At 36.8% G+C, this 16,905-nt stretch overlaps 2 protein-coding genes and 1 long non-coding RNA gene across 3 annotated transcripts; all 3 read right to left on the bottom strand.

The window, feature by feature from the left end:
- Positions 1 to 1,613: 1,613 nt before the first annotated feature.
- On the bottom strand, positions 1,614 to 4,003 carry LOC103707979 (polyadenylate-binding protein 3). The gene is made up of 6 exons (XM_089927424.1): positions 3,931 to 4,003; positions 2,567 to 2,805; positions 2,420 to 2,469; positions 1,996 to 2,008; positions 1,750 to 1,778; positions 1,614 to 1,662 (listed from the first exon to the last, which is right to left on the bottom strand). The coding sequence occupies exons 1-6, from the start codon at positions 4,001 to 4,003 to the stop codon at positions 1,614 to 1,616; spliced, it is 453 nt and encodes a 150-aa protein (XP_089783550.1).
- An 863-nt stretch (positions 4,004 to 4,866) lies between these two features.
- On the bottom strand, positions 4,867 to 9,614 carry LOC103707953 (ABC transporter G family member 1-like). Its single transcript, XM_008792690.6, has 8 exons — positions 8,923 to 9,614; positions 8,748 to 8,827; positions 8,195 to 8,659; positions 7,189 to 7,275; positions 6,961 to 7,089; positions 6,632 to 6,823; positions 6,455 to 6,541; positions 4,867 to 5,735 (listed from the first exon to the last, which is right to left on the bottom strand). Exons 1-8 carry the CDS (start codon positions 9,404 to 9,406, stop codon positions 5,046 to 5,048), a joined length of 2,214 nt encoding a protein of 737 aa, XP_008790912.5. The 5' UTR covers positions 9,407 to 9,614; the 3' UTR covers positions 4,867 to 5,045.
- A 5,780-nt stretch (positions 9,615 to 15,394) lies between these two features.
- Positions 15,395 to 16,638, bottom strand: LOC148699931 (uncharacterized). The gene is made up of 3 exons (XR_015973732.2): positions 16,573 to 16,638; positions 16,172 to 16,245; positions 15,395 to 15,842 (listed from the first exon to the last, which is right to left on the bottom strand). It is a non-coding gene; the product is annotated as an uncharacterized LOC148699931 (long non-coding RNA).
- Between the last annotated feature and the right edge of the window lie 267 nt (positions 16,639 to 16,905).

Raw genomic sequence — 16,905 nt, 5'->3', positions numbered from 1 at the left:
GAATGACTTGAGACCCCTTTGTGTGATCGTTTTTCTCCCTATGGTTTTGCGGACAGAAATGTAAGAAGAGGAACGGAAAGAAGTTGCAAGCTTGGGATCTCAAGTAGTTCCTTGAGTTGGACAGACTTAACTTCAAAAACCATTCTAATAAGTTAAGAACCTTGCTCCCACTTTTTTTCCTTTTGTTTATTTTTTTTTTTAATTTCTCAAATCCAGGCATAAATCTCTCAAAAAATCCCTAAATTCAAGCGACATGTTGTCAAAAATTTATTAAATTATGATGTAATTCTTCGATTGATGCTTTAGAGCATGGATCCAAAGCAAATACTTGAATTTTAGGTGCTTTGGATCTAAACCCAAAACCTATGCTTCAAAAATTAACCTAATCAAATAATTTTTTTGGGGGGATGGTTTTTGGATGCAATGTCTGGTTTATTCAACCAACTTTCTTAATTTCTTTTTTTTTTCAGATTTGGCTTGTTTTTAAAAATTATTTCTCTGAAAAATAATTATATATAAATATAATTCTTGAATAAAATTTTCTATATTGTTTGCAATAAAGACATGCACATGCTACCAAATTTTCAAAAATAATGAGCAGGCATGCTCAGGTTCCACTCGAGTCAAGTCCCAAAATTAAATAAATTTAAAATTAACCCAGAGAACCGGGTTCATTTTTTATATGCACATACAAAGCCATCTAAAAACACGTTCACCTAAACTTAATTTTCGTTATCATTTATATTTTTAAATTTAATCAGCTAAACAATTATTTATGAAAATACTGAAGAGGTTATAAATCTTCTGAAATTTATATATGATGCAATGACTAATTACAGATTACATTCCAAGTTAAAAGTTTAGTTTGCTTGTAAAACAAAATTTCATTAATTGTCTGAATTTTCAGCAGTAATTTTTGAAATGATCATATTTAAGAGGATTGTTGAGTCTATTTATGGACATTTCTCTGAAAATATAATATTTCAATAAAAAAATATTGAAAAAAATCCAAAATAAAAATTTAAGAGAGTTAAAGGAAAAAAAGATCAAACGAAGATTGTTGAAAGCATCGTTCAGAATGTATAGTATCTTACTGGTTCAAGCCTCGCTTTTTCAAACGAAGATAATTCATTCACAAGGGAAAGAAGATGGCAAGACAAGTCCATCATATACATTTAAAGACAGAATGTGTAGTCCATCATAAGCAAATCCACAGAGGCAAAAGAGATATAAAAGAACCCAAGGAGCTGCAACTTGGTTTTAAAAGGGAGACGAATTAAACATTCGGGGCCAAAAATACTGCAACAGTGCAATCATCGGAGCTGAAATTGCTGGTCGACCAACCAACACAAGTGCATAACTATAGCATACTTCAGAACACTATATCTTCAGAGAAGACACAAGTGAAGTCATAGCATCTAATTAGAATCTATCATAGCATGAAACAAACAGGAGACAGAGTAAGCTCCTCATCATTCACCTATACTCATAAAAGGCAGAAACGGAATGATATCCAGTGGAGCGATGCCACTTGCATAGGCCACTTCTGGGGACAAACGTCCAACTTCATGATAGAATAATAATCACATAACCTTAATGGGCCTATTCATCATTTAGTAGTAAGGTCTATAGCGCACTGGCCTTCTGAATCTGGGAACTTTCCTGCAACAAAGGCAACAGAGTTTTGTCAATGATGGTCTTGAACATGGATCAACTTACCCACTTAAAAACTAGGATCATGTAACTAACCCATATCCATACGGCGAGTAAAAATATGGCTGCATATATTGTTGGAATTTGAATGTGTTGTAAAGTTTTGAAGAGGGGTTAATAAAAAAGATTTGTAACCACCAAAATTTTAAAAGAATTGTTGCAATCTCTAGGAGTTTTAAATTTCATTTGGAAGTTTCAAAACTTTCTATTATCTCTCATTATGGCCTTAATGAGGCCATAAGTATTCAACCATTATGGTTGGGTTACAAAAAGCCTATATACATAGGAGCCATTTCTTGCACCAAAAAAGAAAAAAAAAGGAAAAACACACTAAGTCTTCTTCCTGCTCTCATAGTCTCTCCCTACTACCATTCTCTCTTATACAATTACATATATTATTTTATATTTTAGGCAACCGATATAAACTAGGCAATCTGTCTACTACAGACGTGCATTTAGATTAGGTCCACTGTGAGCTGTTTGGGTTGTATCTTGGAGCCATCGCTGACTGCCAATATCTACACGTGGGGAGGCAACAACGGCTTTAGAACAGTGCATCTCTTAGCGTGCCTCTCACACCTCACAAGCCAGATATTTCTTTACTACTATTTTATTATAATTGTTATTTTTTTATATAATTTAAATATTTTATTAAGCATCTTGCTAGATCAACATATATGGCCTCCTACATCGGTAGGCGAATCACGGTGGCCGGTACTGCTTCATTCCAGGGATATTTGCACGTTTGGCACATACCTGCAAAGCAGCATCTCCATTTAAAGGCCAGAGAGATGTAAGGCAAATGATCACAATAATCATTTCAACTAGGGGAAAGCTGCTGCCACTATAGCACCTTCAGTTGGCGGCCATGTAATTCAGATTCGTTCAACAGGAGAGCCTCTTGCACAGCTTCAGTTTCCAAAAATTCCACATAAGCAAAGCCTATGGGCTGGCCAAACTTGTCAGTTAGAATTTTTACCCTGTTTACTGTTCCACAAGATTGGAAATGCTGCTGTACTTCTTCTGGGGTGCATGCATGATCCACCTGCAGTAATATGGACAGAGAAAATGTTAAAAGGATCAAGATGACAGCTAACAATTTTAGCAGTGCGTGTATCACGTTAAATCAACATAAAATTTTGGCTATTAATCCAGGTAGTAACAGGAAATGGATAACATGATATCAAGGTTTCATGGTTGAGCTACAAGTTTAAACCTGAAACTGCAGCATTTTTTCATTTCACCTAGCATCAAAATCTGAAACTGATGTTCGTCTGAATTAAGTTTGTTTGAAACTGACTCATAACACCATAGATCCTATTATAACAAAAAAGATAGTACAGTTTTTATGCTTCAGTGTCTTCCTATACTATTCATGTTCTAACCTAATAAATTTTTCTTGAGACCTGTTTGGAAGAAGCTTTAAGGACAGGACTTTGTTTGAAACCAACATAGATTTTTTGAGGATAAAAAAAGGTTATACCAGGTGGTTTAGTTTATACGAGGTTTGGTGGGAATCTAGACCAGTGATTGCACTTTTCTGATTTTTTATATTCGGATGGCGAGCAAGGATAATTAATATTATTTGTATATTATTTAAGGATAAATGGAGGAAAAGATTAGATTTTATGAAGTTAAATAAGTTGGCCCTTCCAATCCCTATTTTTTATTATATAATATTATGTCATATAGACTACAATATATTGATAAGAATATCATAAATATACTATATTATTATATAATAATAATAATAAGATACTTTACTACGATATGACTGATAATATGATATAATACTTAGTATCGTGTTATTATGTATTAATATTATTATAGGAGGGATAAATGGGTCATTTAACTTCATAATGCAGGGATGAAAACCAAGTTAAACTTGATTTAAGCTTGCACCATGGTACCTTTTGGTACAAGTTAAACATGGTTCAATTGGAATACTAGGTATTTACGAAATTGTTGGGTATAACTTATCTTGACACGAAAATTCAGTGTTTGACAATTTTTATTTTCCTTGTTTTTGGAGAAAAAGGATTGAACAAAGTCCAATAATGGTGTTTGGTAAGTTTATACAGGATATAAAGTGTGGCTAAACGCCTTTTATCCCGATTCCAAACGTAGCCAAACTCCTTAGGGAGTGATATCAGTGGCTAAAGTTTGAAGCAACTGTCCAAGAAGGCATCAGCGCAATAGATAGAGAATTATTGGAACTTGCAAGAACAAGGAAGGGAACTAGAGATAGGATGTCAAGATTCTTGGAGAGGAGCTGAACCCTGTTTCCCATCATTCCTCCTCTAGTTTCCCTGTTTGCTCCGGATGTCTTATTGGAGATTTCTGTCTTCTTTCATTCTTTTATAACCATTCATAATCATTTCATTACCTCCAGTGAAGTGAATTGATGGCTTCCCCTGGCAATTTCCTGCACAGCTTTGTGGAGTTTAGAGTTGCTTTGTTTCAGAGAGGTTTTGAAGTTCTGAGCTTGGTTGGCCCCCAACATGGTGACTTTTGCTGGATGGCTGAGCACACAGTATCCCACGTAGGTACTTGTAAACAATAAAGAAGGCTTGACAGATTTGGTCAAAATTTCACCAACTAAACTAGTTCAAATTCAAACACTGGTTAGTATCCTGTGATTTTCTTATGTTTAGATCGTTGAAACTGATGACCGGTTGTTATATGAGTCGATCAGAGGAGCTTGTTTTGACCACTAAAAGGCCTGTTTCAGGTCTGCCTTTGTAATTTCAATCTAAGCTCATGTCCCTGGGGAGTAAGATCTAAAATTTTTCGACCAATTACCTAATCAATTTCTACCCCAAAAGAAAAAAAAAAATATCTAGCCAATTGTTGGACTGAAACATTTATGAGAAGCATCAGCAAATGGTGCAACTCTATGTCTTAAAAAAAGGATAAAGAAAAAAAGAATGGGGCATTCTATAAATCAAAGTATGAAATGAGAGACACTAGAACTGACAACTCATGCATGAGGTTCTGATTGTTCGAAAAATTGTTAAAGAGTGCTGCTCAGAACTATAAATTTTGAGATTTTGATTATTCCTTCCATGATTAATGCCTGCTACGAGTTATCCTTGAATGAAGCAAGCTGTGTTCTTGTATATGCATAATTCATAAGAGCTGCCGGTTCTTGTATGTGAATCCATCCATTCATAAAAACTTCCTTAATTTACTACAGCGTAAATTTTCGATACAAGAGTTTAATGCAAACCATAATTGTACTAGAATTTGTTGCACACTGCCTGATACATACTTTCCCTCTCATGAGGTATGAAGACATTCAACGTAATTATATAAGAAAACAACCAACTATTTCAGCCTTTGGTACTCATGGTGCGCGGACCAGCGGGCGGTAGCTCCATAACATGGGTGGATTTCTCTGGAGGCTTAACCAGTAGGGCTTTAATCATGGGCTTAACCTTCTCAGTGATCTTTACAATCACCAAGAACAAGACCCGATATAGAATAACCATACCGAATAAGATAGCGAGATTAACCCACTTGGAGTAGCTCATTTCAACTTGCCAAATATCTCTCAGAATCTCTTCGCCACTAATGGTGGGAGGCCCTCCTGCTTGGTCGTTGGGGAAGGTCAGACCCAAGAACTCGTTCTTGTAGAAGCCTTGGTTAGCATACGTATGGAAGGCAACATAGTACATCGGATACCGCCACACCGGCTTCGGGAGATCGTCGGGCAACCGGAAGAAGCCGCCATTCAGCATCATCACTCCCTGAATTCCAGCCCCGGTTATAATGCCCATCAGGAAATCTGGGACGATGCTTGCAACAATCATCATCAAGCCCTCGACTAGCATCATGCACATGAATAGCACCAGAGCAAAGTAGGCAAAGTGATCTATTCCCTTCTGAAGGCCAACTAGGTAGTAGGCCATGGCCCCTGGTGCTACAGAGATGAGAGCCAAGTATGGAGTAGCAGAAAGAGTATTGGCGATCACGAATGAAGTGACACCATAGTGCCCATTCAGTCGTTCTCGTCCAAAGATCTGGAGAATAAAAATGGCCAATACGGAGAAAAGTTGGTATCTTGTTCTTGTAGCAATGAAGAACCAAATCATAAAAAAGTAACACCGACAACCCATAATTATAGCATCTTTTGTAGCATCGAAGTGATCGAAATATCGGACCCAAAGATCCACATGATGTGATAATATTTTGAAAATTAATAATAACAAAATTAGCAGTGATAATCTATGATTATTGCTGAGGTTATAAGACAGAGGAAGTACAAGAAGAGTTTGAATACAGCACTAGAGTTATCTTAAAAACTCTTATTTTCATGTTGAGCATGCACTTGGATGTAAATGAGATTGGAACAACAAAGAAGCAGACCATAATACAATTTACACCAACGATTTGTATTTATGGCTTAAGATCATACTGTGCATATTAAGTATGACTGCAAAAAGATTAGAATCGAAAAAACTCATTAAGCATGCGGGACCCGAACATATTTTTTCATGCATAGTTAAATGAAAAAACAATGACAAATGAGTAATTAGAATAGTTCTTATATCATTACAATATATGATTAAGAGCCAAATCATTTGTCGCAGGTGTGAGTAAAAGGTTGATTAGTCAGCACTGTTAGTACATAATATGTGCTTGCCTACATATATATATATAGCTTATTTATTTGCACAATAAACTATGGAATCATCATTCATTCAGATGCATACGTTTATCTAGATAGACAGCAACTAACCTTCATGTCCTCCACAAAAGATGGAAATCCCCCTATTGCCATAAAAGTCAGGAATGCAGCTGTGAACATGAGCATAGAACCTCTGGCCTGGAAATTTGAAAACCAGAATTTCATGATATTACATGCAAAAATGCACTGAAATGGCCTTTTAGTTTGCAAAGGAAGTCGCTAACATACCTGAATTGAACCATAAGAATGCCCAACATCATGATATATGGTGCCTACACAGAGGCAAAGTGCGATATAAATAGCAAATCGCAGCCAGTAGTAGCCCAAGTCTCTATACATGTTCACAAAGGACCTTCTGGTAAGGACAATGGACTGAGTTAAGAAGCTAGCTTGATTTCCCTTCTTCACCAGAGCTCCACCCTTCTCATAAAAGGTAATAAAAGCAAAATTAGAACATGAGCTCGAGATATTTTCTGAAGAAATCACAGAGGCTTGTGCTATGAGATACTTTTGAATGACACAGCAACATGAAATTACTAATTCAACAGTGTAATTACCATCAGACGTATCTCTGCAATTTGTTGAACTACTTGCTGTGAAATAGTGGAGGACTTGTAGGATTTCACCAGAGTCTCAATTGCTTCAGCAGTGGTCATTGGCTTAACCTCAGGGCCTTCTTCAATATCCTATTGGAAGGCATCATAAAAACGTTGTTGAAATTTTACCAGGGCTTCAACTAGAGATTATTTTAAAAATCGAAGGCTGTAGGAAGGGATGCTGCCCACCTTGTCGAAGTCTTTGTTGATTGTCCTGAGGTAATGGTCTGAAGGATTTCGAAGAGGCGGACAGGGGAAGCCATTCAACGCAAAGAACTGGAGAAAAAAGAGAGTGCAAAAACACTGAACAACTACTCAAATCTAAATCTATGTAAAAATACAAAATTTCCTCTTCTTATCATCGTCTAAATTACTTCCATATACTTAGTTTTTTAAGTGATTCCATAAATTGGGATCATACGCAAGCATGTCAAACAGATAACAAGTTTATCCTTGACAAAGAGATACCTACGTACGTGCATACGTATATATGTATATAGTTTTTTATGTTACTAGTACATATTTACTTGTATATATCCATCTGACCACAAAAATTTTACAAACAATTATGGGGAAGTTACACGATTTGTTTTATGCTATGCACAACCGTATGCTGCCATAGACTATTACAGAAAATAAAGGGATAACTACTTTGTCCTTTCTAGTTCTGACCTTATTATGATTTATTGAATCATGGATTACTTTCATTATTTTATTTATAGTTTACTAATATATGAATACACTCGCGTGAATATCAATATACTAAATATCATAGGCAGGGTTATCTTAATTTTTTAATGAAACAGGATGTCCTATTCGGTTGTCCTATTCTATCTTAGTCCATTTGGCGACTCATTCCGTCTCGATACTTGGGACGGTTCCTAACATCGGGACACCTACCGCCATTTAAAATCATGATAGACACAATCTAGTTTTTTTTTTTTAATTATTTTGGTTGTTGATACTTGTTACTCATAAGCTCCGAAACGTCATGAAGTTGAAGATCACGAGAAAAGATTAGACAGAACCATATCAAATCTTATAAAATGACGCATTATTCAACTGGCCATGGGAAAAAAAGCATGCAAGAAGCTCCTTGCTTTGAAAAAGGTGGTGGTCTTTCTCTCACTTAACCTCATTTTTCTTTGCTAAGCCGGTGGAGGCTCAAGATTCTTAGCATGACCTGGATACCTACCTCGCTGGTCGCTGAAGCTGGTCCAAAATACACTGTCCTGCCGTAAGCCAGGAGGCAAAGGCCATGGAAGAGCTCAAACACTTCACTGCTCGGCTGGTGGATGGCCGCGACGACCGTCATCCCCTCCCGGCGGGCAAGCCAAGCTATCCTATCCATGACATGGTACGACGCAGCGCTGTCGAGCCCGCTTGTCGGCTCGTCGAGGAAGAGGAGCTCAGGCCGGGTCAGAATCTCCATGCAGATGCTCACCCTCCTCTTCTGACCACCACTGATGCCCTTGGAAGCCCATCCCCCTATCCTTGTATTCATGGCACCTCCCAAGCCCATCTCCCAGATCGTCGCCTCCGCCCTCTCTCTCTTCTCGGCCCTTGACATGGAGTCCGGCAGCTGGAGCTGTGCCGAGTAGCACACAGCTTCTCCGACGGTGAGCGTTGTCATCAGTACGTCGTCTTGAGTCACATAAGCCTGAGGGAAGATTTACATATATATCAACAAGATCTAGCAAACAAAAGAAAGAAAGGATTAATTTGATGAAAGAATAAGCTTTCATTACTGATGTCCCAAATGCGAGTTTCTGTTTCCGGCCATTGACTAAAATTTCTCCACTTTGACTCACGTTCGATCCTAATCTCTCTATGTATCAACAAGATTTAACAACAACGACGTCAGGACAAGAGTGAAAACAATTCATGGTGTAGATAAGAACATGGCATTATCTGTATGATCACCTGCAAGGGTGTCTAGGAGGGTAGACTTGCCGCAACCAGAAGGTCCCATGATGGCCAAGATCTCACCGGGCTTTGCATAACCATTAAGCCCGCAGAGGATCGGTACGCGCCCGCCTTTGCCATCGGATGCCGAGACCCAGAGATCTTCCCAGGTGAGGAAGACACCACGATCTTTCCGGTTGCTCCCGAGGCCCTCATGGCCTACCACGCACCGAACCGGCACCTTCTCTTCGAACGACACCTTCACCTCCTCCACTTCCGGCAAGCCGTCGAACTCTTCTTGGCTGCTGCGGTGGAAGCGAGGGTGCTCAGGTGATGGAGGGCCAAATTTACCGCTGAAAGGGAATGACCTGTCGATGCTTCCCGGCGCATCGACGCCGGTCCTGAAGCCATGCATCTCTATGTCATCCTCCTCCGCTGCCGGAAGGCGGAGATGCCTTGTTGGGCTTGGAGTCCATCTTGGCACACTGGGGGGAGAAGCCATGAGAGTTTCAGCTGTGCAAGACCTGCAGGGGTATAGCCCAATAAATAGCCGTGGCGGTCCTCAAAGTCTGCCTAAAGTCCGCAAAGGAAGTCAGGTAGGTTGATCTCGGATGATACCCGTGGTTCAGTGTAAAAGATTCACCATGCCATTGGATTAATTGTATCTCCAACGGAGATCCGGAACTATGTTATGTTGTATGAAGTTTGTCGAATTTCTACGTTCCACGTATTTTCAACTTAAGGAACGTTGACACGTAACGCTGACTAATTATTATTTCTGACACCTCTTAATAACGAGTTGGCCAACCTTCAAACGAGAACGGGTCTCTATCTATTGCAGTGCTTTCAGACGTAACGTGATGATTGAGACACTGAGACCAGGTTTGAAATGATAAGTTTCAAATTTCTTACGTTGAGATGTGAAGGCCTTCTCCACTGTTTGTTTTATACAAAATGGTCCAAGTTTGGTGAAAATATTTCGAGGTTTGAAATACTTGTTGTCTTGATGTTACAAACAGCTAATTTAGATGGTTTCTGAGCTCACCATAATGATGTAGACGTAATAGGATTTTAAAAGAAGTTGCTCTATTTAACCATAAATCCATCATGACGGCCATTATGTGAACAAACAATAATTTATCATTTTAGTTGTTTCAACTGAAACACTTTCCTTTTATTAAAATTCAAGTACTAATGTCGGTAGGTTGAACAGTGTTACTATGATTTTGTGCTCCAACCGCTAATGATGCTGCCATATTATTTCAAGAAGACCTAGCGTAGAATTGAACTGGATAAGGACTGCTATATAATTTTGTTATCATGAGGAATAACTATTTCAAGAGGGATCCATGGTACATGTATATTCGCTTCACTAAAATGTGGGCACAATATAGTCCATTAAGGTGTTTCGAAATCACAAAAGATCGACTATTCGATAAAAAAATATATCAACTCAATATGTGATTTTTTATATTTGAGCATCCTGAAGAAATTAAAACATTGAATTATATAAAGGAAGGTACCCACGTACACTTGGGTTTAGCTTGGTATCTCAGGCATTGTCAACAATGACAAAAGATGGGCGAATCGTAAATGAGTTTTAAGAGCATAAACATTTACTTTAACTAGGGCTGCATATTCTTTATAGATTTACCAAACTTTATAAACAAATGGGATAAGCAAATCTAGGATAGCAATACTAGATTTCTCCATTGGGCTTGCAAGTTGGTTTTTCCAACACAATTGTCCTACTATTTTATTATATGCTAATTGAGCTAGTAAAACTATACTATGGTCGCTCTAAACACCTTAAGTTTGTAAGCCAAAAAAATAAAACAAAAGAAAAAAGTGAGGCTTCCCCAAGTAAACATGTACTTAGATATTCAAGGCCCTAGACTTCGATCAAACTACTCTCCCTCACGGTGTTGTTTTTCAAAATCCAATGAAGATAAATGGTGGTAGAGCCAAATCTATGAAATATCTTGTAGCACACTCATAAACCCATTTTTGAGTTATATATGCCAGTGTTTTTTTTATTAGCCTGGACATGAATAACTAGCTATCGCACGGAAACTAAAATTAAGACTCCCCTACTTGGCATAGCTTAAAAAAATTCTTTTTTTGAGTAAAATAGCTTAAAAACATCTTGTTCTTTGGCACCACTGAGTAGGAGCATCGTAACAATATCTCATGAATTATTGAAAAATTCTAAAATTATATTAATCAAGAGTAATTCAATGATTCATGAATTTTGTGATTTGTGAATGGAGATATTTATGAGATTTTTCTTTTGAGGAAAGATATGACTTACTCAAAAGCTCATAAATTATAGACTAATGGTCCTATCTTTTGTTTGGAGTTAACATTCCTATTGATTAATAATGTTGCCTCTCCAATGGATATTTAAGGATGCATTTGGAGTTTGGATGTATGCCACAATCATAATACTCAGTGAGTATTTCTTTTTTTTTGTAATTATAGGTTATGCTTTGATCACTACTGATCAGTGTCTAGTTTTACAATAAAAATTTGTAACATCACTCCTCATACCATGGGACTATAAATTTTTAATTCAAGTATACTTTAGCCGACCCCAACTCATTAGGGACTAAAGCTTAGTTTAGTTGAGTAGATTTTTCAAGATTTCCCCTTCTTATTATTTTTATTTTTTTTTAGTTTTCACATTTTATAAACCAAAATAACTTCTAAAAAATCTGAAATTCCCAAAAGATAATAGACAAGCCAATGATTTCGAAAATTAAAACAACCAAATATAACAATAGTTTGCATTATTTCTTATTTTCTTTAAATGACTTTTTTAAATTTTTGGTTATATCTATATTATTTTCTTTGATTTCTGATTCGTTTTCTCTAACTAAATTTTCTTTGAACACCAACAACTATGATTTGGAGAATGAGTCACTTGTAGTCTCGCATAAACTTGACATCAAGTGTTTCAAACAATCTTGCCAATTTTCTCAATATTCTACATATCTCGTTACCCTAAATTTCCTTTTAAACATGGATAGGGAATTTGTCTTCTGCCAGAGGATTTAGATCCTTTAGATGGGAGTGGGCACCCTCTCCTCCCTATTTCCCTATTTTCTTTTAGTATTAAGTCTCTTCAATATTTGTTAAAAGGTATAGAGTATAGCTTTCACGGACTAGTTAAACTAGACGAGACCTTAGGGCAATGGGATGTTGGAAAGGTATTGTTCTTATACTTGGTCATTCTTTACACTTCTATCTTATCCATAATACCATGATGATTTTTATTCCATGTTACATGAAGCCTAAACGAGTCAATGCTTTCGTATTTTTAGGAGACAGAAAAAATCGTTGCCAAGGTCGATACTAAGATGATTTCCTAGTGGAATGAAGATTCAAAAAATGTGAACTGTTACCATTCAATGGAGCTAACATGGTGCTCATGGCAAGGATTATGGAGGGATTACCAGTCTAGAATAATCTAGCATGACCCTTCTTTTGATGTTGGCTTTGGAGAGGCTCCCAAAGGTGCTTTCCTGAGGTTTTGTAGTGAACAAAAGATTGAAAAAGCATGTTTCAAAAAATATCATTGTGTTTCAAATAGAGATGTACATGAATAAGGTGCAAATAAAAGATATCTTAAATTTTCATTAGAGCTAAATTGATAGTTGTGACAATACAGAACCTTGTCTAAATAGGTTAGCTAAAAGCTATTATTTGGATTCTTTGACTTTGTATAAGTAATCAAGATTTTTCCAACATATAACTATGTGAACTAAACCCATGCGGGCATGGGTTCTCGTAATGACATAGTCTGGATGATATAAAATTTGATCCATAGACCCGTCCGTTAACCTCTCATCTCAAATGTGTTTAAAAAAGGTTTAAGATGGCAGTAGGCAATGAAAAAGCATTGAGTGGATATTTCGTGTAGGATTACGTGTGGATAGGATTTGAACCTTTTCCATCTAGAAGGAACATTTAAATGCCAAGACTATTGAAACTCAAGTTAACAAATCCTCTTGGAAGTTGGAAATTTTAGAATTATGTGGCCTCATAGTAATATTTCTAAGTGTGTGTGTGTATATATATATATATATATATATATATATATATATATATATATATATATATATATATATATATATATATATATATATTAATGTTTTTGTACAATTCATTTATCAGATGGTTATGCCAATGAGAGCGGACTAATTTAAAATATATGGCCAATGATTTTAGACAGCAGTGAGAAATAGCATATATAAATCTCTTGATTTAATTTGTGCTCATAGGGGGTTTTCAATTATATTTCATCATAGGTAGAAGATATATCAAGAATGACTCTTTTTCCTTTTTTGGCTTTGAAGGTACATGAGGGCGTCTCTAAGCTTTCATTTTAAATAGAAAAGTATGCTTCTACCATTTAGAAAAATGTTTTTGTATTGAGTAGGGATGAAAATGGGCAGGTCTAAATTAAAGATATCTAAAATTTTCATTAATGCTGGCTTGATGACTTAGACTACACAATATAAAATTTGATCCATAGACCATAAATATATAAAATTGAAGATATTACTTTTCTAGACACAAGATGCATTCAAAGAGGGATGATGATGATGATAGAGAATGGATAATCATTAATGAAAGGATGTTTCATTTTGCATCCCAACTTGGTCAGATTTGGACCATTTTCATCTAAAGGGAACATTCAATTGTTAGATGGTTGTGCTGGTGAGAGTGGGCTTCATTTGAATTGACTCCCACTAATTTCAAAAACTAGTGAGTAATGACATACATGGAGCTCTTGATTTAGGTTCAGCTTAATTGATGTTTTTTATTATATTTCCTGATGGATAGATAGCACACATTATTATATAATGACTTAGCACTTAGCATAAGGCCTTATCCTATGTATCATCTGGTTAATTAGTGTAAAAAGAGAGAAGAACTGCCATTTGACTGGATTTTTGATAGACTGATCATGCATCAATGGTGGACCATTTTTTTGGTTGACTTGGTTTAAAATAAGAATGGAGGGACTATGTGGGTTTTGGCTTTCCTTTTGTCCATTCTTACCACTGCCCTTCCTCACTCATGCTCTCTCCTTTTATTTTCTCCCTCCCTCCCATTGCATCAAATATTGAAAAATGCAGAAAATCCAGATATGAATCTCTCCTGTATAGAATTCAATTTTAACATATTTTTAATGTTTACCTGCAGCTCTAAGGTTACTTGATTTGATTCTTTTCGATTCCTCCAAACTTTAGAGCTGAGTTAATGGTCGGTCCTCTATGGCTTCTTTGTCAAAGAACGCTGAGGCCTTCATATAAACTTAATTCAAGCCGCCTTGTGTCTTTCCTGGTAATTTTCATTCTCCTAACTTCAGGTTCCTTAGACTTGCAAGATATCGATCGCTTTCTCTCATTTAAACATCAGATAAAGTACTAGAGCCATTTTTGGAACCAAACTTTGATTGTCTAAGCCTCCATTTGGACTTTCCCGTAGGTTCATTACAAAGATAAGTTATAATGGTGAAAGTATTTTTCACTCGTTGGTTAGAAACTCTCAGATGAATGATTGGGTAGTAATTAATAAGGCATTATGAATCATTGAAAAAAGTTCCTGCTGGTTTGTGGGAATCGAGGATTGGTGCGACTTGAAGAGGTTAGTTCGGAGTTTATGGGGTTGGTTGATTAATTCATTGCGAGTTATGCCAACAAGATGTCAGGCTAAGCAACATGCTGTGTGAATGAGAGGTGGCCCATAGAATCTATGAGGCTATCTATCATGGAGTTCATCTTAAGAGGTTTGTTTCACTGTTGCCTAATCACGACCACTATTACATAAACTGATTGACATCACCTCATTAACTACATATCAAGTTATGAAGATACGAATGAAAAAGTATGAAAACAAGAGATAAGACTCGGCCTACACTAATACGGATCCCCAGTCCTTTTTTTCCTTCCAATATTTGGATTGGAACATAGACTACGTGCATCACGCATGGTAGATTTTGGGACAAGCAAGAAGAAAAAGCTTGATCAATTATACGACTATTTACTGGTAAGCGGGACTGACCGGTTCTTGCTATTGACCCTATCAGATCTGAACAAATGAATTCCATCATGGCATCCTCATAACTGGAAGCTACCGCAGCTGCAAGAGAGAGTCCTAATTAAGTAAACCTTCAATGGTTGGAATGTCTCAGTCATTATGAGGCATGTATTTAGGTGAGTAGCATTTATTATTGAAGCTTTAATGGAATAGGCCAGCATTGTTTTCTATATTCCAACAACGTCATGGCAACATAATGGGAAGGCCCTTAAAAGTCCATGCCAGTGCTGGACTCTGGAGACTTACGCCTATAAATTTTGAAAAGAAGGCCTAAGCCGCCTAAATCCTATTGAAGAATAAGAAAGAAATGCAGACGAATGGGAGAGGAAAAAGGAAAGAACAAGATATAGAAGTTTGAAAGAACACATCAACTACTAGTTAGTTCTGCAATATGATTAACTTTAACGAAAAAAAAACATAAGAAGTTGTTCTTCATTACATAAGCTGAACCAATCTGTCAATAGAATGAAGACAGGCCCTTGAGACTTGATTAGCTGAGGCCTTCTTGTTTAGAAAAATATCGGATTTCCCTCTCTTTTCAGCATGTCCAAGCTAGGGCAGCACGTAACCGATCGAAGGCTCCGCACGGCTTTCCCTAAGAGATCTTGACCTCTGACTCTCAGAATTTTGCAGCATGCGTCAAGACAAATCACCTGAGTTGAGAAAGTCAAAGAAAGACACAGCAGAGGACTGTTTAGAAGGCCAGAGGTGACATAAAAGTTCCTTTAGCGAGTTGAATTCAAGCTATTTATAACGTTGAAACGAGGACTTTGATGTTCCAAGTAGAGCTTCTCCGAATTTATTGCGATGCCACTGCAACCCTTCCATTCCTGAAAACAATCAAAGACGACTTGGGTAGCAAGTTAATGGCGTGAAGTTTTCTAATTCAGCTGAAATCTCAATGTGTCCCACATAGTGGGGTAGGGTGGATAACTACTTGTTCCACACGGGGGTGGAAATTCTTTCCAATGCACAGATAATTTGACTAGAGAATTTTATTCCTCCAATCGGGTCTAGACTTGAAAAAGTCTTGTTCCAAAGAAAAGAAATGAAAGTTAATGGAACTATATTTGCCACCTCTTGATCAATGAAATTACAACCATTCATCAATTACAAAAAAATATTAATGAAAGTTAATGAAGTTAGAAGATATTGATACTTATAATATCGCAATGTGGTAGATTGGAAAAGCCAGCTGATAGTGTCATCACTTCTTGGATTCATACAACACCACTGCAAACAAAAATGAAGGGATCAAATCCAAGGCCAACATGGATTGTAGAGGCGAGCTAGATATGGCTCAGAAATTATAAAAAAAAAAAAGAGCATGTTGCTCATCATGAATGCAGTGACATCATGATGCCCATTTAGTCTCTCTCTCTTCCAAAGATTGGAACCAAAAAAAAAAAAAAAATTGACATGCTAGTAACAAATTCATAAGAAATTTGTGAAATAATCGAAGAAACAATAAAGAAATTCATTGATTGTAGTGTTTGGTTGGCTGTAACTCTCAAAAACACCTTTATGATTAAACCAAAGGTGGTTTTTGTAGCCTCAAACCTGCAAAACTCGTCCACTGTAATTAACTGGCTTCTGGTAAATCCAATGGCACGACATTTATCAAGCTGCATCAAACCAAACACATGAAGTTGGTAGAGATACTTGCAGAGAGACTTGGTTTGAACATGCTGAGTGGCTCGAGCAGAAGTGATACGAAAGCTTATTACATACATCATAAACATATCAAAGAAAATTTAATTTTAACAATATGGCAAAGGAGCCGAGCTTATTGAAAATTCGGAATTTCAGCAAATTCAGGAAACTCTCGTTACCTTCTCAAAAGATGAATCGAGCTGGTATCTCATTAAACTTTCCATATCGAAGACCACGAAC

Source organism: Phoenix dactylifera, chromosome 15 (genome assembly GCF_051530095.1).
Source record: "Phoenix dactylifera cultivar Ajwa chromosome 15, Ajwa_hap1_PhDact_Kaust_v1.1, whole genome shotgun sequence".
Lineage (NCBI taxonomy): Eukaryota > Viridiplantae > Streptophyta > Magnoliopsida > Arecales > Arecaceae > Phoenix > Phoenix dactylifera.
The sequence above is the reverse complement of the archived record's forward strand: the minus strand, read 5'-3'. Positions and strand labels throughout refer to the sequence as shown.

Bases quoted from the DNA above. Each gene is read 5' to 3' on its own strand.
- LOC103707979 (XM_089927424.1), bottom strand. From the start codon at position 4,003: ATGGGAAACAGGGTTCAGCTCCTCTCCAAGAATCTTGACATCCTATCT. The intron at 2,806-3,930 runs GTTCCAATAATT...TAAAATTGTTAG, and splicing joins TCCCTTCCTTGTTCTTGCAA to CTGTCATCTTGATCCTTTTA. The intron at 1,663-1,749 runs GTTAGTTACATG...CCTTTGTTGCAG, and splicing joins TACTCGCCGTATGGATATGG to GAAAGTTCCCAGATTCAGAA.
- LOC103707953 (XM_008792690.6), bottom strand. From the start codon at position 9,406: ATGGCTTCTCCCCCCAGTGTGCCAAGATGGACTCCAAGCCCAACAAGG. The intron at 8,828-8,922 runs GTGATCATACAG...GTTGATACATAG, and splicing joins CCTCCTAGACACCCTTGCAG to AGAGATTAGGATCGAACGTG. The intron at 8,660-8,747 runs GTAATGAAAGCT...ATCTTCCCTCAG, and splicing joins AACTCGCATTTGGGACATCA to GCTTATGTGACTCAAGACGA.